The 22,794-nt window shown below is 44.8% G+C and overlaps 1 protein-coding gene across 3 annotated transcripts in view; it reads right to left on the reverse strand.

Annotated features, from left to right (window-relative positions):
• The window catches only part of LOC119164934 (complement C3), an 84,532-nt gene that overhangs the window by 61,197 nt on the left and 541 nt on the right, over nucleotides 1-22,794 (reverse strand). For 2 of the 3 annotated variants that reach the window (XM_075873349.1, XM_075873351.1), the window contains exons 2-12: nucleotides 20,183-20,343; nucleotides 18,318-18,515; nucleotides 16,751-16,821; nucleotides 14,445-14,588; nucleotides 10,776-10,818; nucleotides 8,415-8,496; nucleotides 5,509-5,620; nucleotides 4,396-4,629; nucleotides 2,935-3,111; nucleotides 1,721-1,846; nucleotides 656-721 (exon numbers count right to left, since the gene is read on the reverse strand). In XM_075873349.1, the coding sequence (XP_075729464.1) occupies nucleotides 656-721; nucleotides 1,721-1,846; nucleotides 2,935-3,111; nucleotides 4,396-4,629; nucleotides 5,509-5,620; nucleotides 8,415-8,496; nucleotides 10,776-10,818; nucleotides 14,445-14,588; nucleotides 16,751-16,821; nucleotides 18,318-18,515; nucleotides 20,183-20,343 (1,414 nt within the window). The remainder of the gene's footprint in view (nucleotides 1-655; nucleotides 722-1,720; nucleotides 1,847-2,934; nucleotides 3,112-4,395; nucleotides 4,630-5,508; nucleotides 5,621-8,414; nucleotides 8,497-10,775; nucleotides 10,819-14,444; nucleotides 14,589-16,750; nucleotides 16,822-18,317; nucleotides 18,516-20,182; nucleotides 20,344-22,794) is intronic. The other variant, XM_075873350.1, reaches the window with a different exon arrangement.

Raw genomic sequence — 22,794 nt, forward strand, 5'->3', positions numbered from 1 at the left:
TATTAGGGTACTTTGACACAAAAAATTTCATCTGTCCGTTTTTCTGTCTGTTTGTCTGCCTGTACATTTGTCTGTTTGTCTGCCCTAACAATACCCTAAACGGCCAACCCCATTCGCAGCAACTACCAATATTGCTCAAGTTTCAGCATTCATAATTGTGCCGTTGTCAATTAAAACGAAATTATTGCATATATCTGAGGCACCATAACACGTCAATATTTTTCATGTGTGGCTTTATATGAGAGAAGGCACACACAAGCAATTCTAAGGACCGTAGCTTTTATCATGCTGCACTGACAGTGCAACGCGATGCTCAAAAAGGCACGACATAGTGGTGGCACCTGCCCGTCGCTTTGCATTCTACACTTCATTGCCTCAGAGACAGGCGTGCATCTTTCTCCGTGGGCACGCACGCCTTCCTTCGTTTTCGAAGATAACTGCCAGATAGCGCTCATGTCTAACGTGCCTCGATGCGCTCGTTCGCCTTCGCTGCACGGATCGATACAATTGACCGATTTTTCTCGTGCAGAACATCAAAGAAACCTTATGTTCACTCTCTTCACATGCAAGACTATCGTCTTTCGATGACATTTTGCAGTGAAACATGCAGATACAGGGCTAATGTTCATACAACGATCCAAAAAAGAGGACTCACAATGTAATAGCCAGGTGAAAAGGTCGGTGGATAAATCCTAACACGAATTGAAACGATGCCTCCAACCTGCAAGCCAGAAGTAGAGATGTTACTATGTGCTCGTGAGTTGTATAAAATATCTCGCGTGAAGCCCACTCAAAATGTTTGGTAGAAGAAAAAGCAAAAAAGCTCAAAGAACCTTTCTTAACTTATTTATCGCAAAATAAGGCAAGCCATAAATCGCATATTGCGAGGAGCATGATGAGAAGTTACGTAACTAGGAGCGCTACGAAGCGTCACTCAATTGCAATGACTACATATTGAGCCGTTTTAGAATAACTTAGGCGAAGATTTTTGTTAGCATTTATCGCTACTGCGCATGCATCGTACACTAGCCTCTTAGGGCCTTCGTTGAGGGACGGAGTTAGCAGAGACCACAACGAACGCTACCTTTGTGTACGGTACTTTAAAACTTTCCATTAATGTGCAAGCTTAGTTTTGTCAATTTGTAAAGTAAGATATGTGTAAGATATGTGGGGTTTAATGTGCCAAAGCCACCATATGATTATAATAAACACGTGCATTCAAATCTGAGCACACAGGCTTACAGCATTTTTGCCTCTATCAAAAATGCAGTCACCACAGCCGGGATTCGATCCCATGACATGCGGGTCAGCAGCCCAGTACTTTATAACCACTAGACCACTGTGGTGGGGCAATCAGTAAAGTACAGTAGGTTGTAATGTTCATTTTATTTATTACTGTAAGTCATTGTAATAGTTGCATATTATTTCGTTAATTATAGGAAACTATTACTGAATGACTGAACACGGGTACGTTAACACAAAAATTAACCTTACAGAGATTCACCACACTCAAAAGAGAGACAGACACATAGACATGATGGACGCTACAGATCGACTGAAGGTTTACTAATAAAAACAACAGCAATGCACTTGCATAGGCAGAGAACTGCAGTGTCTCTACATATAGGCTCTTTCCTCGGCATGTAATGCCAGGAAAGGTGCACCAGCACGCTTGTGAGATTATATATATATATATAAAATTGAGTAGAAAATGACCCACCTTGACAACATTACCGCCGTCCGCTGACTCCAGGTATAATACAGCGTTGCTCTGAGATCTGAAGACACTAAGAAAAATTTGTCCTACTGCCTGTTGACCGGGTTCGCTTGGCAGCAAGGTTTCAACCTGTGATAGCGGGAGTTTTATTGCGATAGCAAATATATGGACACTCTCCCCTGAATTCGCCACCGGCGTCGCCATCACTCACTATATATGTATACATTTATATATTTATAAAAATAAAAAGAAGACAAAAATCTTGAAAGACACTCCAGTGCGCGGAATCAAACGTGGGACCTCTAAAACGTGAGTACGAGGCGATAACCACTGAGCCACTGAGAAGCTCGTTCTTCAACCCTCAAACGGCAAAGCTATTTATATCTACCACTTACCGCTGGTGATGGGCATCTCGGGGGGGGGGGACTATTGTGTTTTCAGTATTACCAGCAAGATGGCGCAATAAGCGCATGGTGGCGCACGATTTAGGGGGGGGGGCTATCACATTTTCAGCATTACCAGCAAGATGGGGCATTGAGCACGCGGCGGCGCGCGTTCTCATCTCCCATGCGTACTTTGCCCCTCAGAGTGGAGAAGGTGGGTGCTCACTCACGCGCCCTTATCTCGCGGTGAAGACAATCGTACGTCTTGGCTAGCGTTGGGCTTTCACTAGAACGTTTGTTTTGTAGTTACCGGGCGCACAGAGGTCACTGCAATCATTGCACAGTGTCTGTTTGCGAAAAGGGTGCGCTTTTCAGACACAGCAAAGTAACAGCTGAAACGCTTATTCACGTTCATCTATACCTGTGAGTACGTTTCGTGCGTCATCTGTGTGGGAAAAATGCAGGGCACGTTTCAATCTGCTTGTTATTCGGTTCGTGATTTTCAACTAGTTGCTATCGCCTTCATTGCTTCACATTTGCTGCAAAGTTGTGACTTTCACGCAAGTATTGATTCTTAAGAATAATTTTGTTTTGGACTGATGATCGTTCATTGAATAGATCTATTGGTGTGAGGCCAAATAAAACGTGCATATGTGGTCCTTTATTCACGATGACATTTAGTGGGCTACAGGGGCAGGGTATATATACATATATATATATATATATATATATATATATATATATATATATATATATATATATAAATCATAAGGTCTAGCCTCTATATGATTTCTTTCATTCACTTTATGTGCGACCATGTGCAATATCTCTCACCTTTGCCATAATTAGAGTGTGTTGACCCTCTGTGCTCACAGCAAATGCAAGACGCCCCCTGGCGTCCGTCACTGCTACATCAGGATCTACGGGCACGTTAAAACCATTGCCGGCCTCGGCTTTCACAGTGCATGGAACCAAAGCGGCTGGCTGGCCATTGGCATACGTGACATCCACCTGCGAGACGCAGTGACACAACATTGGCAAGATGTTTTTTGTGCAGCGACATAGCCCTGCAATGACCACATCACATTTAGGTGCCAATTATGCTGCACTGTCTGTAAATGTGTAAAGTTTGCCCAACACAATTCCAGAGAACTTGATAATAAATTTTTGTGAAGAAAATGAAGCAATATTGTTATGTGCAATTAACAGCAATGAATCAGTAGCAAATTGTCCGCCACATCTCTTGTTCTAGCTCACCAACTAACTGTGACGCATACCCACTTTAGGGGAGTGGCCAAGAATGAAGTGCACACACACACAATCACCCACAACAAGAATGTCGACTTCTTCAGCTTCCCCCCCCCTCCCAATATGTCTTTCAAGGTATATTCCACTATGCACTGTTAATATCGCTCAAAACTACACAATCATATGTTGCTTTGAGTGAGTGTCGGTAATTCTGCTTAGCCTATAATTATTTACCACACCCAACACAAAGCAGTCAGCTGGATAAAGCACTATCGATTAAAGGCGGCCTGCGGAAGTAGCGAGAACGTTCAGCTTTTTCTGGCTTCGCGGAGCCTCTAGACTTTCGACTGCAAATGTGGCGTTTGTACAATCATAACCAAAGTGCAATACAACTACTATTGTTGGTCAGGCAGGGCACCAGGTTGTACATTAAAGCCTGAAGTTGGTTGAGTTGGCATACGCGTGTATTGGAAACCGCCCGAAAGTATACGGGGTAAAATGATTAAAAACAAGACGGTCGCTGTATACGGCGACTAGAAAACCTGAAAACGACATAAACCCCTTTTGCACGTTGTCTTTCACTATCTTTAGCACGCACAAGGTGCTATGTACAGGGGGGTCAAAAGTTGTTCCAACTCTGCTATCGCATCTAATCTTATTCAAGTCGGTATAAATGGTGCCAGGTAGTAGCGATCTATGAAAATATCACGTACTACTGCACCATGGTGCCGATGGATTATGTGTATGAGATTATTCTCTCGAGCAGTGGAAGACCGTGTTGGCCAGATCAGACCCAGTTGTTCAGACAAAGGTCGTAGAACAGAGCACCCGGTCACCGACTTCAACCTTGGGTTGATGGCCATCTGACAAGGAATCATCTGCACGTGCCTCTGATGAAATAATTTCTTTTTGTATTCATTTACATGGCAGTGATGCCGTCAAACTTTTGACGACAACTGCATCTTATAGGCACCATCGACGCTATAGTCACTGCAAAGTGCAGCTTTTCCCAAACCTTCGTATTTGCCCGTCGACAAGCAAACATACCTTGACGACTTTTGGAGCACCTGGCCTGAAGTTCGGGTCAGTGCGGCGAAAGCTGACGCGGTAAGGTGAGTGGGCATACACAGCCGAGTCGTCCTCAGCTGTGACTCGTTCGCCAGTGACCTTGTCCAAGACTTCGGCTTCTACCACGAGTCGGGAACCAAGATACACAGAATGTAGGTACTGGTCCCAACGTCCACGACTTGGCAATGTGAAGGTTGCATTTCCATTGACAAGCTGCATTGAAACACATGAGAACAAGAAAGAACGGGTCATACTCGGGTCTTACATACATTGTGGCCAACTTGTAAAGCGATTACTTCAGTGCTTTACCTAGCCATTACAAGGCTTGCAAGAGCTAAACTCCAATTAATTCTTACAGTGGAGCTGTTTAGATATATGTTACTCCCTTAGTCATTGCCAAAAAGTTGCCATCAACTTAAACCGGCTACCGCTTTCTTCACTGTCTCCCTACTATTCGTAGCATTGTGCTTCGCTCCCATAATTGACTGATTGATATGAGGGTTTAACGTCCCAAAACAATCATATGATTATGAGAGATATCGTAGTGGAGGGCTTGGAAAATTTTGACAACCTGGGGTTCTTCAACGTGCACCCAAATTTGAGCACATTGGCCTACAGCGTTTTCACCTTCATCGAAAATGCAGCTGCTACCGCCGTGATTGGATCCCGTGACCAGTGGGTCAGCACCCAAGTACCGTATAGCCACTAGAGCACCACGGCGAGGTGCTCCACTCCCAGAACACTTGTGCCGACTTGTCCAACGTGGCAGAAAGAAACAGGACAACGCATATACTAAAAATACACAACCTAGAAATGAGAGAAGAAGATAGGAAGACAGGAAGAGAAAAACAAAGAGGAACAAAGAAGGCCTCCCAGCACCAACCACACTTCCCTCAAATTTGGCCTTACTAGTGCGAAACCACCCTAATTTTTACTCGATGCGTGCGCCTGCATTCATGTCATAGGTTTGTTACATGAGAATGTCAAGTAAATGAATGACTAGTTTGTTGATTGACTGATTGATTAGTCGTACAGTGGAGTCCGTGTTTTCTTACCCATGCTGTTGAGGTAATGATGATAACGACGGCTTACCTCTTCCGTTAGAGATTCTGCTCTCTGGTATGGCCATACTTGGCCGGTGTTGGCGTTCCTGGTTTTAAATTTGCAGGTAACCAAACCCTGAATTGGTCTTCCGTACGGGTACCTGCACAGAAAGTAGTATGTAGAAAGGTCACAGGTTGGCCGACGAGGCGAAGCAATGAATGTAAAGCAACGGATTCGAATGTTATACAAGGCAAGGCTAACAGCTAACCTGGATGAATCAGATAGATTCAAGAGCCCCCTTTGAGACGATCAAACCTGCTGGCTAGGTTGTACTAACCTTGCGAATTAGGTATGACTATGCATATTTTCTCACTCTTGGGAACCGGAAATTTGAAGTATATAAAGTTTCAAAGCATTAAAGTTGTGACCTGCTATATTGAAATTCTATGCCACTGCTTTTGGTAATTTCTCCATTGTGTCCGCGAGATGCCCCCTTTAACGTAACCCTAGCAGGCTGTCTCGTTTTTCCAGTGTACAATTTGTAACAATATCAACATTCAATCACATATCCAGGAGAGAAATCATTTTAATAAATGTACATAACCAAGGCATGTGGGAGGGAACCCTAGATGATCTCAGCTACCACCAGGACCCTATGAACCAAGGCCTGGCAACCTCGGGAGGCCCGTTGCAGAGAGCATCGTCCCACAGATCCTTGGTGTGGAAGGGCTGCAGGATAGCGGGATGGGGAGGACGTAATTTTGTGGTGCACTCCAACGTAACATGGACTACTGTCGGGGAGCTGCCACAGCCCTAGCAAGAGTCTGCGTAGCTAGCGGTCAAGGTAGAATTTATGCACAGAGAGGAGGTTGGAGAACGTATGCGTTTCGAGTTGGCAGAGTGCCACCTCTACCTCTCCCGAGAACAACGGTGGCGGGGGGCGTATGCTGCGCCTGACTCTGGTGTAGTATGTCAATAAGACTCTGTGGGCGGAGGGTCCACTTGATCTGAAATTTCGGCCCCGCCATGCTGAGCAACTCGGTGGGCAATCTCTCGAGCGACCATGTGATCATTACCTGGCTGGGAGGTGTGACCAGGAGTCCAGAGCAAGTGGATAGGTTGTGGGCTGGATGTGTCTATGTTTGATGTCTTGTGTGGCCACCTTGTCAAAAGCCGCGTCCCATCAAAAAGGCTCGGCATGCATGCTGCGAATCGGTTAATATATAAACTTCTTCAATAATGTCAATAGCGTGTCGTACAGCAAATGCAGCCCCAAGGACTTCGCCGTCTGCAGGGGTTGAAAAACGCAAAGAAGCGGCCGTAAGACATGAGTCGTTGCCGTTCAAGACAACGGCGGAACATCTGTGGCAACATCGTGCAGTATTAATGTACATGGTGTTTGTTTTAGGTATATCAGTGAGCATGTGCACCAGGTACCGAACACGGGTGCGCCAGCGTCCTTCGTCAGGATCAGGACTCATTTTACTGGGACAAGGATGCACCTTCAAAGCTCTACATACCCAAGGTGGGGTACACTGACGGCGTTGTCTTCGACGTCATTGTGCAAGTCTGGGTATAGCAGTTGCAAGAACAGGTGTCGCCCAGTGGGTGTGAGCTAAGGGCGCTGTCTTTGGCTGCTCCACTGAGCTTTCAATGATTCACTGAATGTGTTATGAGTCCCTAAGGCTAGTAGACATGTCGTTGCGGTATAGTGTAGGAGGCCGTGGACGAACTTGGCCGCCTTCTAGTGCATTGCATCGACCTACGTCTGCTCCGACTGCGTATTAAGTCAGTCGAAAGAGAGATGGCACGTGATACGACTGATTATGCAAGCTTGCACCAGCCACAGCAGGTTTTGTTCTCGTATTATGTCAGGAATCTGTTCGGTTTGTCCGGACAAATGAGAGACAGTGCCGTCCACTATTCTGTTATCTTGAACATATAAACCAAGTATGTGAGCCCAGTCCACATGAGCGTAGCACCCAGATGATAACAAGCTTGGACTTCTGAGGGGAACAAGTCAAGCTGCACTGTCATGCGTAGGCGGTAACGATGTTGGCTGCTTGCTGTCATCATCATCAGCCTGACTACGTCCACTGCAGGACAAAGGCCTCTCCCATGTTCCGCTGCTTGCTGTAGGTGATCCTAAATAGCCCTGTCTGAACACCTTGCATCATCTAGATCGTTATGTCATCTGTGTAAATTGCATAGGAAACATCGGGAATCTGATCGGGCTGCTGTGGTAGTCTTGACAGGGCAATATAAAACAGAAAGGGGGGCAGAACTGATCCCTGAAAGGTACCGTGACCAGTAAGGCAAATCGTGTCTGGACGGTGTGGTCCTACACCAGTGCTAGCTCTCCTGTCATGCAGAAATGAACAAATGTAATTATACATATGGCTACTGCAATGAATTTCTGTGACATTCCGGGGTATCATAATGTGTGCCACGTTATCAAATGCCCCTTTTAGATCAAAGGCGAGAATGGCCCCTCTCTAGGCACACGACGGAGGGCCCAGAACCTCCTTCTTGAGCGGAAAAAGCTCGTCCAACGTAAAGAAATGCGCTCAAAATCTGAACTGCGAGAGCGAGAAGAATGACTATCACTCGAGGAAAGGTATATGATGGACGTAAATGCTTCAAGTGCTTCTATGTAAACAATTCAAAGGCTTTTGACTATAAAGACATTTTGAGTTTTGAAAGTCCTACACCTAGAATGAGAACAAGGAGCTATTGAGGCAGTGCAATGAGCCGAGTCTCATTTAAATGCCCACATACCACGTTGTCCTTCCTCCCTAAAAAGACTGCTAATGATGACAATGTTAACGAGTAGACAAAGAATAAAAGAGGAAGATATGTACCAGTGAATGTAATAATTATGGCATAAAACAGTGCCAGGACCAATATTCCTACAAGATAAGCAGGCATGTGATAAGTGCACAAGTCATACTTACTTGGCTTCAACAGTGACTGTCACATTCGTGTCAGGTAGAATGACACCGGGCGCCATTATTCTTGCTGAGAACGATGGTGGCACTGAGGACAAAACAAGGACTTCGAGTCAGTGCGGAGCTATAGAATACAATTAGCACTAGCATTCATCTTGGTATCGTAAAAAAAAAATAATAAGGACGCATACACATGAGGGAACACATAAACCATACTGGTGCTACACATCAACTGACTCTGCTGCAAGAAAATACATAAAACAAAGAGTCCATTGGACTGGCTCGCTCGAGCAACATAGCACCCCAAAAATCTTTCTTCATCATGCACTTAGCACATCACCACTTTGCATGTGCAAGAGATATCTCGCTCTGTGACAGAGAAATCGAAGGAATACCGACACAGATACTTATATTCATGCTGATATCAAAACACTTCAATTTTTTCTCGGCTTCCCTAAAGTTTAAGTTTTTGACACATGTGCCACAGTAAATTGTGGAGCGCAGATGAACCTGCAGCAATGGTCCACCGAGCGTCCCTCCCCTGCCTGTACATCAAACGCCCTATGGTGCTCTCGCAATGTGCCATTACGACAGCCCCCGGTTTGTCCGATGTAGAATCTACCGCAAGAAAGCGGCATCTTGTACACGACAGTCATATCACAAGGCACAAGTGAAGCCGCCTGCTTCATACTGCATGCGCTGTTGCCTGTACACCCATTCACCAACGCACAGATGCAGGCCAACTTTATACTACCGGCACACCACATTTTGCTGCCACCGACTTTAGCCACTGAGATAAGCAATCGATGTAAGGCAAGGCAACAGTCGCATTTGGCCTTCTAGAGGACCTAGAGCAGGAATGCCCTTCATGCCTCACCTCACCAAAGAGGACTTCGGCCACTGCATTTAAGAGTTTCTGAGAAAACCCACCCCCTCGAGGCGTTCCACTTGGCTCTGCAGACTTTGGCCACGAAGGTAATCACATGACTTTTCCAGGGCTTCCCCAAGGCAGCGGGAATTAACACCTCTTATACTAGATTAGAATGGGCTGAATCACAGCCCAGCAATTACTTTTTGACCATGGTTCATAGCTCCAGCACGCATGCTCGCCAGACTTCTCCGGCATGCTTCCCGACTTTGAACAAGATCGATGGCTTCTCGAGTGTGCTTCTTTGACGAGACTGAATAATCGTCCCTTTGTTCAGGAGAAGATATTCGGTTGCGGGGTCTTCAAGCACATCAGCCCAGAAAGCCACACGAGCCCTTCTACAACTCCTGAGGGCAACATAGCTGAGGGACACCCTGTGAAACCGTCTACTGTGACTGCGGTGTACAACGTTCTTCTCCTCCTCCTCTCTCTTTTACTTCCTCATTCCCCTCTCCCCAAGTGTAGGCTAGCAACCTAGACTTAGTCTAGTTAAACTTCCTACGTTTCTTATGTTCTTTCTATCTTCTTAGCTATTTCAAAACACTCATCGAGATAGGGGGCCTTAATGCGAGTTTTGTTTACAAGGGGGTGGAAGGCGCGCACACATTGAAGCACACTATACATCGAGGAATTGAATGCTGCCGCCTCCTGGCGATTCATGCCCTTACTTGAGGCTCTTTAAACAAGCACTGAGCATTTATTAAATTATTCAGACACTTCTAACTCGCACGTAAATTATAGGTGACATCCCACATAACAAAGCTGTGAGGCTGCTTGATGTAGTCTCAGTTTTACGGAGTGAAACGCGCCAAGAAAAAGACACTCCACCAAATAAACCTTACACTTGAACTCCGACCCCTATCTGGACTTTGTCGACGCGAAGCTACGCTGCTTCGTCAGCTTTGGTTGTGGGTTGCTTTCATGAAGGCATACACTACTCTAACTAGAGTGATCAGCCGTGTGGCATGCGAGGCCTGCAGCATCGAAGAGGACACCGATCATTTGCTGTGCCATCACCCTCCATTTGCTTGTGAGAGGTGAACAGTTCTTGACGCATTGCGACCATTGGATGATCGGCCACTGTCAGGGCAGATGCTGCTGGAGCGCCTTCCCCATCACTTGTCGGCTCACATGGCAGTCGAAGTACTTTTGTCCTTTTTTGAGGACAACAAGTCTGTGTGACTGCATTTGGATTTTGAATTGTGTTACGTTACATTTGCTTCCTCGCATAAACTAATAATTTGCTTCGCTCATCTCCTCGTCCCTCTTTCATCATTAGACTCCCCTTTTCTGTCCCCCATCGTAGTGTACAGTCAATCGAGCACGTACCTGGTCAATGTCCCTGCCTCCTTTTGCCTTCTCTTCTTTAGTTATTAAAGACTTACAATTCTAAGAGCAGAATTTAAGATGAGCGAAACTGGAATAAAGTATATACTCACCATACTCTTTAAGCTCGAAAGTGATGTTGGTCTTCTGGGTGAACTGCAAAGAAGAAAGTTATTGGGGAGTTGAAGTGTCTTTACATGCCCTAAATGTGACAGCTATATTTGTCGAAACGCCGCCATAACTTGTCCATGCATCCAGTGTCACTGCGTCCGTTTCGCAATAAAATGACTTATGTGAGCCAGGTACATGTTTGTGTAATATTTAGATCTATGTATTTGTGCTAATATATGTAACACTTTAGCTAATGAATTTATCTTTTTTGTGTTTTGTTATGCAACATAATAATTATGTACTAATGTATTCCTACCTCTTAGGCAAGTAATACCCCCGTCAATAGGTTTTTAAGGTAATAAAGCAAATTTGAATGAAATGTGTCTGAGATGACCACATGGACATCTATGCTGCCGAAGTTTACGTCACGTGACATTACCACACGTGACCATATGAGAAGATTAGGAGGTTACGCGAGATTTTTTCCATTGTCAGGCAGTAACGCCAATGCTCGATGGACGGATGCCCGAATTGGAGGCGTCATAGAGGACATAAATGTGGCGTTTTTTTGTTTTGTTTTTCTATTTAAAAAAGTCAAGTCAAGAAGCTGAAACAGGGCTAAATCTCACGGAAACATAAATGCCACCTATTGTTTTTATTACATAGGTAAGTTAACCTTGATTAACATAAACCTCGCTTAGCCGTGTTGAACCGCGGCTATAGCATCCATTATCACAGTTTGCTAATAGTAACGCTATAGCGTTGAAAAGCTCGTTTCCCAGAAATACCAGTGTAAGCGTCGGCGTTGTTGGTTGTGAGTGAAAAAGCATCATCTTTGCGTGAAAGATGCAAATAAAAGATTGAGAAAGATGCAAATAAGATAAAGAAAAAATTCTGGGTCACAGTGACGATAAAACCCGGATTGTTTGCATGGCGAAAGGGTGTTCTACCGCACAATCACGCCTCTTTTTTTTTTACGTGGTATTTAATAAAAATTCAGTTCACGTGTATACATTACGTACAATATACGTGAGGTTGCTTCGAGAAATGTGCAATTAACATTACAGAACAAATTTCCTACAACACCGTGTATAAAAGTGTATTTGAGCAGCACACTTCATGAACTCTGTATACCAGTCCGGTTAAAACCGCAGTTGTTCATCAAAGTGTTTTGGCTGCATGGTCATTTGTACAAAATGGGATCGCGAAGATGCCACTGCTTCCACATGCCTTTCTAGCAGGCGGGTTTTTCGTAAACTATAGCCATGCCTCTCCTTGTGAATACAGTGAAAATAACTTGCTCAGTTTGGAAATGCCTTTCAAAGTTCTTTAAAAACAAATGCTTCCTGTATAAATGCTTCACAATGCAACATCAAGATGACATAATGCCGAATAATGTGTGCTACACGCGTACATTGCCATCGGGTGTCAGAACATATATTTTATCATATCGACTTCAAAGTTCAAAATGTGTCACCCACTACAAAAGGCACAACCACTACTACACCATTAAGGCCACGTAGTGGGTGCATATCACATTCGAAAAGATTTTATAGTCTATGTGTAGGAGCAGAATATTGCTATCGCATCAAGCAAAGCTTAAGAATCTCCAATTTTTACGCAAAGCAAAAGTGCCCTTGTTTAATGCGGCTGAGAACGCTTTTGTGCACGCTGTCATATTATCAATGAACAGCCAAATCAAGGTTGCCAAGCTCGGTTTCCTACAGCCTTGGTTTCCCGTACCATAGAGCATAAGTGAACCGCTTTTACACGTAACCAATATTACGTCAACCACGGTTTAGGCTGCCCGTGTAACAAAGGTAGTAGTCTCTATGACATTTAATACACTCGTGATCCAAATAGTTGAATTTCTAATTGTAACTTACTTTTGTTTCCAATGAGAGCTGCATTGACGTAGCTAGGGGTCCAGCTCCTCCCCCATCTCTCCTATATTTTGTTATGTCATGCAGCACCCAAATTGACCCTCAACCACATCTGCCTGCTTAGCCTCCATTTCATATAAAGGGGCTACCCCCCCAGCCCCCCAAAAATTATGTCTGTGCTCTAGATTTCAGTATTATGCCCCTGGTCAAGGCACTGCCAAAATAGCATGATGTCCAAGATAGTTAGTGACAAAGGCACTGTCTTGATAACTTACGTTTCAAGACCAATATCACTAATAGTGATATTATCAATGTGACAGTAAAGTTATGGGACCTCTTCAGCCATGTCCACATTGTTTCAACTCTTACCGAATGCCACTGTACATTTAGAAGCGCAGTCTGGAATCAATAATGGCTCATGTTCGACCCATGTTTGAATCTAATGGCCAGATACCTTAAACTAGCGCTGCATCCACAACCATGACTAAAACGGCTAAGAGAGCTGCATCCGATCTGCTTAATTTCTGTTTTGTTACTTTGTTGTCATGCTTTTAATCAAAAACTGCATTTTCTTAGTCGAGTTGGCACTCATTGAAGAACATTGTATCGTAGGGCAATACTCGACCAGAAAAAGTCAGAGGCCGACTTTTCTATTTCTTTTTGTCTCTTAGCTTTTCGTTTCAAGTTTATCAGGAAAGTATCCTGTTTTTCTTTCACTCCAAGACGGCATACTTGAAATGTCAAACAACGTAAGTGAAGGCTTTTGGCACCAATCTATCACTTAGAAGAAATGATCTTAAGTGGCGCGACCTAAACACAGCTAAGATGACGAGCTTAAGCTTTTTGGGAGATTATTGAATTAATCCCCCCCCCCCCCCAAGAAAACAAACAAAAATAAATGCCTGCCTACAGTTCAGAACAGTGAGTCTTTTGCCAGGGAGGATCCCTCTTCAAGTCATCGCCATGACAAATAGGAACAGAAAGGGCCTATCTCCATTGTAATTATGCATGCAAGACAGGCCCCTGTATTCGTTCCAATAAAGAAAAGTGCGAAACTTGTGATGTTTCAAAGCCAGGCGATAGAGGACGTTCCGCTATCGAACGACACTCTGAATGTTTTCATATCTGCGTGCAGTGAAAAGCCCGACTACGTCGAACTTAGGTGAACCGAATAATTTACTTTATCGAAGTATTTTTGCATATGATGTTACGTTAAGGTCAATGAACTCACACATCCGAAGAAGTCAGTTTCACCGCAAGGGTGACGCAATGAATAGAATAGCAACAAAGTGAAATATTATACAAACTAATGACAACTCCATTAGACTCTGGTGGCGTGCAACTGCACAATTTTTTGGAATAAGAAAAAACGGCCACTCTATGGGACGAAACACTTCTCATGCTGTTTATTTCAGCACAGGATAGGTAGTTAGAACTCGCTATGTACAAGCACCGCTTACTGATCTCAGTTGACATAGCACACGTCCTTTTGCTCACTATTCACCGTGTCTGCCCAAGCAATGCAACCCCCTTACCCCGCATCAGCACCCCTTGCCCGACGAACTCGGCCGACGTGTTTTATCTCTGCTCAAGCTGCGCCCCGTCTGCACTCTTCGCAAGCTTTTGCTGGCATATTCAAGATACGAGGCACAGGCTTATGTTATGAATTTCGAATTTACACTGAATATAATGGCGACTGAAGAATTGTGCTTTGGGTGTCAATATAACTGCTATTGCAATAAATGTAAGATGGTAGGAGAAACCACCCGTAAGAAAAAAAAAACTTACACGAAATCCATAACTGACGATGGCATTCCACACACCGAGAGCTGGTGAGGCCGGGAAGGAATAAGAAAGACTGAACATGCCTGTCGCCGTTGTGTTGTCCGTGGCACTCAGCGTTGCCTCGTGTGCCAGCACCCCTTTCGGGTTCTGCAAGAAAATGCGTGGAGCTGCACCATTCAGCATGAAGTTCTGTTTCGCAATCGAATCACACTACTCCTCTGCAGCGTAGTAAAAGGTACAGGTTGTTTCAGGAAACTAAAGAACTATAGCATCAAGAAGGATTCTTCCCAACTGTGTTGTGCTAATCACATTAGCGACATGGCGGCAGATTGGCAGCATAATGATCAATGAGGGGGCAGCACAGATAAGAATGCACCTCCAATGCTCACTTACTCGTTCATGTCTCCTTTTCTTGCGTGCATCAATCTAAAGGATACCCTAGAAACATATCCCAAATGTATGCCAGTCTGACAGCTAATACATTAAATAATTGCTTACCTGGCGAAGTTTTATTGTAGACTGCGTCACATGAACAACAGCTCATTTTCTTCCTGTAATTGGACTGTTCACCTAGCATACCACAGATGTAAAGTCGCATATCATTCTGTACGAGAAGTAATTTGCAGCTAATCAATATAATACTAAGGAAGATAAAACTATCTATAAGCGTCATCTATCAGAACCAGGACATAATTATGTAAGAAGTGCTGTGCCATATTAAACCTTCTTTGACCATCATTGCAGAATTAAATTTTGTGGGGAAGGTTGACAAGAAGGCTGTAAACATTACCGATTTTCATGAAAAAAAAACATGGCTGATCTCTCTTTTTAGAAGTCGGTATAACATGAAAGTGAAAAGAGTCTTCACCGAGTCGGTTAAGCGGTAATTTTGCATTGTTTTACCACAAATGTGAAAGAATGAATGCTACAGCATTAAATTGCAACTTGATGCAAAGAACAGGAAGCAGCTCGAAACTTACAGTGCCTACCTCAAGCAGAAAGCATGCATGAAATGAGCCTATGCAGCACGAGTGTGGACAAACAACTGTCTCTGCTCTACACTTAAAGCACACTGATCGAACGGAAAGAAAGGCGCACAAAACACATGCACAAATATACAAAAAATGCGTGCTATCACAATGCTCACTTCATCGTATGTGAGCAGCATGCTCCTTTCATAAACGCAGCCACGGCAGCGAGTGAAGTGACTTTCGCGCTTTCCTGAGTCTCGAGTCTTATCTGATAAGAGCGCACAGGAGACCATGCCCCGTGGAGGCGTGCTCTCAAAAAAACGCGAGGGGCACCCAATGCGAACCTGTTGCTCCCTCTCGCTACAGATTACGAAAACGTGGTGATGTTGAGGAGATCTGAGGACCGCCATGGGTATATAGTTTATATAAATGGCTTGCCGTTAGCAAAATTTTCCACGTTTTGTTTTGTGGCTTAGTAGACAGTTATAGTTTACAGTTAATGTGATAGCGGAGGTTAAGGGAATAGCATTACCATTCAGCAAACGTTCGTTGTGAACAGCATCTTATAGTTTAGCGGGATAAGGTTTTTGTGGTTTACGTGCCCCAGCTGCGACGGTTGCGCTACCTATCGGATGGTTAATAAGTTAAAGACAGTTGAAAGAGAACGAAAATGTTAACCTATGCCACCACGCGAAGCATTGTTACAAGTTTATTTTACTAATAATAAAAGCAAATAAATATGAACCACGCACCAAACGTGAAAAAAAATAATCTTGCCAATTTGTTTCCATCGATCTTGTAGTTAGGCCTATATAGACGCATTCGAAATTGGAAGATATTTCAAAAACTACGCCAACTTATCTGTAATACTTGGTCTTCGAAGCAAACTGAAGGCAAACGAAGCCACTTTAAACAGTCGTTTGCCGTGAACAAGGAGAATATTTCAACAACCACACCAAAATCACTTTGAAGCGGGCGTCTGAGAGCACCGCCATGTTTGCATACACTATGTACACCTCGCTACCACGGTAGAATACCGTGCGTACGGTAAGCGGTACGGGTACCATACGTATCTGCACATTCCGGTATCACGGTAAGCCCGGAATCCCGTTACACTATAACTGTCTAATCACTTGTGTTGCGCGCTTAAAAGTAAGAGGTCACTCCATGGTTTGACACCCCGCTACGGAAGTTTTCCGTCACATATCTTTTCTTTGCGATCTTTTAGTATATATTTTACTACGTCATATCCATAATGGAAATGCGTTAGCGGAGCCATAGTGGACCCCGGCATAAAACGCTTTCGTGTTAAAGCACTTTATGATACCAACTGTTCACCTTTATTTCCAGCTTGATTTCGCCTGCTGTTGGAACCAGATCCTCTCCCACGGTGATCATCCGCAGTTTAACTGAAAAAAAGTAAAGAACCACCCTTCCACCACTGCGAAGAATAGAACCGGTGAAAGCAGTAATTTTATGTTCTGCTGCAGCAACTTCACATCGTTTTCACGCCCGTTCACGTTCCTTCAATCGGCCTTTCCCACGATGTCGCGGTGCATGCGCACTTCCCTGGCGTAGAAGTCCTATAGTCTCAGAGGCCTTCGTTATAGCAATGCCTGTTCTCCCGGTCCCTACCAAAATGCCAGAGGGCAGAACAGGAAAATGTAAAAGGCGTATTCCCACCATTCTTCCCCAGCACGAACGACATCCAGTCGGCTCATAGCGAGCCCGAGAAGCAATTGATGATAATATCGCTTGCGCCAGCCATACGCCACGAAACAAGGAGTCGCAACGATTGGCGGGAAGTGCCACCGCGGCTGCCAAGTATCGTGACCCTTGTGAAAAAGAAAGTGGCATCGGCATTGGCGACGGGCACTTGTTACAGGCACACTAGAGGATGGTTTGAATGGCACGAAAAACCTGTGGTAAGGGGAGCCCAAACTTGTTCTACGGACCCTTTGCCTGAGTACGTGATTTCCAAAAAATGAGCCTTAGTTTTTTTTATGCTGTATAAAAAAGAAAATACCTTCTTTCAGGTGTGCATCTGTTTATCGTGTTTTAAAGTGAATCACAGCTGGGCTCTTTTAGCTCATCAATGAGAGCAAACCATGACGAGAGTACAGTCATGGGTGGAATGGCTAGAAATCAGGGGTAAGGCTCAGTGGGTTAATGGGAAATCTCACAGAGCCAACAAAGCAAGTTCTGTCTGGTGGAAAAATGGCAGTAAAAGGGGGAGAGAACGAGAAAAAAGACCGAAAGAAAAATATACAAAAAGAGAAAAATAAAGCTTATCATCGCCATGTATAGCGTAGTATAGAGGTGTGGTGGCCAAATTAGCAGACCACTACTATGAGCCAAGTTTCGGCCTAAAGCGGGACAAAACACTGTCCCGCAAGTAGATTGGTGAAGCAGCAGAACCCAAGTCTTGAAATCGGGATGTGTACCACCTGTATCGAGACGTCTGGTCCCTTTAGTGTAATAACAGGACACACTGCTTTTTACACGTACCCACTTATGTCAGGATGAAGATTTTTTTGCACGTGCCCAGTTTTATTCCACTGTCTTTTGAAGTCGGACAAAGCCACGCATATTTATTTTTACTAGACTGCTTGAACACTGGAGTCTCATCGCGAACATTTTGCACGTTCGAGGGCAATGGACACGCTGGCGTACTCTGACGTGTGTGGGGTTTTTACGCAGGGATTTTTGTGGGCTATCTGTGTGTACGCGTTTGTCTAACAAACTCATGTGTGTTGAGAAATCAAACAAGGTTGTGAGAGTCGCTGGCATGTCCGGCGCTGTAGTTTTCGCGCAGTAGGCGATTACGTAGGTCCGTACCATCTATGACAAAAGTTTAAAGACTCTACAATGACTATTTAACGAAATGTCTTGTATACGCGCTCACCTGTCTGCCTGGGAGTATAGATGGGCTTGTCACTCTGCAAAAACAGGTATCCGCTGCGGCGCTTCACAGGTAGGATGACCTCCTTGCTGAAGGCCTGACCACACACAGCCGTCAAGGTTACGTAAACACGATGGCCTCGGCGAAGTTCGTCGGCATCCAGCTTGTCCGGGTCGATGAAAATGCGCACCATGTCTATTGCTGAAGGCGAAAGTGTGAAATCGTCAACGCAAGGTTTCCCTGTCATTCCCAAAGCTTTCGCTCATTAACGTTCTGAATGTGTATCTATGCGGCTATTCGATTGGTCACCGCACGATGGCGGGGAAAGCTTCTTAAGACCCACGAAGCCATCATTTTTATGAAAGGGAACACGCGAGCATGTGGCTAATAGCCTCGAACCGCGCATGTGGAATGGTGCAGTGGCGAAGAGCGGCCCGTTACTTGTATTGTCTTGCAACCTTCTGGCTTCTTCCTTGTTTTTTTTTTTTGTAGCACGTTATGGTGTTTCGAGAGCCGCAGTCCGAAGCTGTGATAGCCACAGTCCTTATCGAACTCGAAACCGTATCCGCTCAAACGTCGCAACAAAGTACGGTTATCAACAAGGAAGCGTAAAATAAAGACAAACGCATTCGCGATGGGTGTTTCCGCATTATAAAGAATGGCGCCACTCTCTCGTTTTAGTTTCACATCTCGCCGCTGCGCTGTGCTACACGTGCGACAGGAGGCTATTTGGCACACACCCACACGTTCCCTTCCAGAAAAATAACGGCCGTATAGAGGCGCAAACAATGAGCGAGTGTCGAATTTTCGGGGCAGCAGCACCATATGGCAGAGACGACTTGCAAACAGGAGGAGGGTAAGCGCATGTCCACAAACTACGCTCAGCTGGACCGATCGTCTGCTAGGCTGCTCCTTCTTAAGGACGTAGCCCCAAATCAGTGCACTTCACAGGAACAGCCAGCTTTGGTAAACCGAAGATGTACGGTGCAGAAAGCGACCGCATAAACACGTTTTTAACTTACGTAACGCGTCGAGATAAGCCGAAGAACATGGGTAATGTGAAGCGCGCTAACGTGGGGCAACGTCTTTAAGAAAGTACAGCCCAACAAATGATGCCTCCATAGTTGAGCATGCTTTGAAGGAATGCGCATACTCTCACCCTGTCTGCAACTTTGCACCGTGTTGTGGCGCTGACGCACAGAAATGGCAGCACTCGCGCACGCCAGATACAAATTTGGTTGGCTGTACCTGCAATGCCTCTTCACACAGACAGATGCTAAACGATTACCGACCATCAGGCACAATTAATTACGTTACTCCCACACTTGTGATCACCATGCAGCAGGGGTTATTTTAAGCACGTTGCCTGGGGGCCTTGCCTTAGCATTCCGACTCACATAAGACTGTCAACGTAGCCATAGTTTTGTTGGTTTTTCTTAATCTGTGTGTTCATTAGCTACACAGAAGTGATACGATCTCACGCGTTGCTGTTCTGAGAGATACAATGCGGTGACCAACGTAACCAATGCGCTACAACGTAACCGTAGATGCAGAAGCATGTTTAAAAATCGACTTTTGAACTTCAGTCCTTCTGGAAATCAATACCAACATATTTCTCGAAATGTGATGTCCTATTCGCCCCAGAAATCGCCCATATATTATATTTTGAAAATGCCTTGTTTCAAATGACAATGTTTGCTGGAATTTTTTTTCCGTATATATATCTCCCACACTTGTCTTCAGCCTTCTTCACTACGCGGCCCATCGGGAGACCGTTTTTGTGAGTATACGGGCAGCTAGCTTAGATGAGCTTGAGACATCGGCTTCTTCTCTGCGATCTTTTGAAGATTTTTTTTTACAATGCATACCTTTGCTGACTTCGAAGGTGCGCTGGAACATTGTGCGCTCCTTCTTCGGATAATCCTGGAGGATCAAGGTCACGTCGCTCGGTGTCTCCAAGTTAGAGATCACAATGGTCTCTTCCACTCCAGGTCTTACTTCTTTCGGAGCTATGACCACGCAGCTTTGCCTGCGTGATTTGAGTGTTTTCTTTCTTGCAATGCACTAATATTCTTACTAGGCAGTAAAAGGCAACAAATCATTGCTTGAGTAGCATAAAAAATTGTTCCTTGTAACTCTCCCTTTAAGATTTTTTTTTTTTGTACGGGAAAAACAGTGGCCATCAGCATAGAAACTTACGGTCACGGGCTTCCCTTTTCAATAAACTAGTATCTCGGTGTAGCACAGTAATATGAATCCTATGTCAATTAATGATAATAATCATATGTCAATTGGTTCGAAGTTGCTTACCGTGTTTGGGTTGTTACAGTGCATGAAAATGCTTTCTAAACGAACTTGACTTGTAATATTTTTGCACCACGAAAGCTGCTGAACTTTATGAAGCAAGACCACCACATAAGCAAAAAAAAAAAAAAGTGGATGATGTTTCATTGACAACACTGATTCTTTTTTTTTTTCACGCTAAGTTTTCTTCTTGAGCTTCGCCTGATTTTGCCAGATAATGGATTCAGCAGCAACCGCAACAACATCAGTGCTGAACGCACGCTGACAAAACAAGTGGCGCAGGCCAAATTTCACAGCGAGCAAAAGCGACTTTGATACGAAGCGACTTTTTTTTTTTTTTTTTTACGAAACCAAGTTTTGATGCTGGTACATTCTTGCAGCACACTTCAGATCCGCTGCCGTTCTTACCACACATGCATTGCGTTGCTTTTCGACACCCACCACTAACTGCGGTTACTGCGCCTGTAATAGCGAGCGAGATTTGAAAGTCATCTTTTGAGCATCGACCAAGACCCTTCAACAGTGCGATGGACCCGAATGTTCTTAAGAGAATAGACAGAAACCAAGCAAGCTAGCTTTGCGCACTATCTTTCTTTTTTGCTGTTCTTATACTCACTTCCGTCTGAGGAAGGCACATTTTCATTTCTATCTTTTTTTTTATGACGTTGGGATACATTTTATTCAACCTGACAAGACGTTCAAACGAGGCAGGGCCAAGCGCAAGTTTTACCAGATCTATACACGCAATTTCGTTATCGTCCAGGCAGATAAGATTCGACGAACTTGAAACACTCGATAAAGGGTTAGGTCGTAGGGGTGATCGTTGCAGCACGCTAGGTCGTTCGACTCCCACGCGATAACCTTTATATCGCGCTCGACTACGCTGCACCCCGCACCGACCGGTACGGTTTCTGCATTTTCGGAAATTTTATTTTTTTACTCTAATTGCTCGGGTTTTACGTGGCGAAGCCACGAAGTGATTAAGATGCACGCCGGATTGGGGTTTTCTGTAAATTTCGACTAACTGAGCTTCTTTAACATGCACCTTAATCTAAGCATACGGGCCTCTCAAATTTCGCCTCCGCCGAAACGCAGCTAGACGCCGTGGCCGGGATTCGATAACGCGACGTCAGCCTTCGAATCCCATAACCACTACGCCACGTAGCGGGTTGTCTGAATGGCTAAAGCAAATGCAATCGCATAAACAACCATCTTCCAATGGCGCTGACGCGGGTGTCATTCCTGTCCATTTCGGGCCCAGTGCACAAGCACTGCACGGGCATTACGGACGACTGCACCGTTTTTCACCTCACCGAAGTGTTCCCGCAACTTTCTTCGGAATTTTTTGTCTCACCAAAATACAAGTGTTTGCAACCTGCAGCGCAACTATGTTTTTCCCCGCCTACGTCTGGGAGTTCCCCAGACTTTTGTGTTATTCTGCTCAAAAGTTAGCGAGCCGGACAAGTGAAAAAATGACGCGAAGTCCCGTGCGTGGAGAGAGCGCGAGATCGCTTTGTGTGGGCGTCAAGTGAAACACGAACAGCAGAGCGCGTGCATCAAGTCGTAGCAAAGGTACAGCGAGTGCAGTCCAGTCACCGCCACTGACAGGCGCGCACATCCGGTTCGATCACGCTGCGCGGCCTCCCTACAGTCGCAACTTGTCGCCTCTAATCTAGTACTGATATTCGAAATGAATTAAAAAAGTAAACCATAACTGAGGAACAAAGCAAAGTGAAACGACCAAATGCAGACGGCATACCGGCAGTATATCTTCGCTATATAGCGTATCAGAACGAGAACACACACACACACACACACACACACACACACACACACACACACACACACACACACACACACACACACACACACACACACACACACACACACACACACACACACACAAAACGAACTACAGGGGATCATGCAGTGCTGCCGAAGCAGATGTGTGTCCCTGCGAGTGGTGATGACTGGACGGGGCACACTAGCTTTGCTAATATTTTGGCCACGTGCTCCACTGTTCGCGATTCATTTGACGGCAATGGTACAAGGAAATCAACAAACACTACATATCAGGGATATCTATAACATTACCCTTTATCACATTCCTCGCTCAGCAGGCGACAGCATGGCGCCTATTACAAACAAGCACCTTGTGAAACCCAATCGCTTATAG

This window comes from Rhipicephalus microplus, chromosome 9, assembly GCF_043290135.1.
Source record: "Rhipicephalus microplus isolate Deutch F79 chromosome 9, USDA_Rmic, whole genome shotgun sequence".
NCBI classification, from domain to species: Eukaryota; Metazoa; Arthropoda; class Arachnida; order Ixodida; family Ixodidae; genus Rhipicephalus; species Rhipicephalus microplus.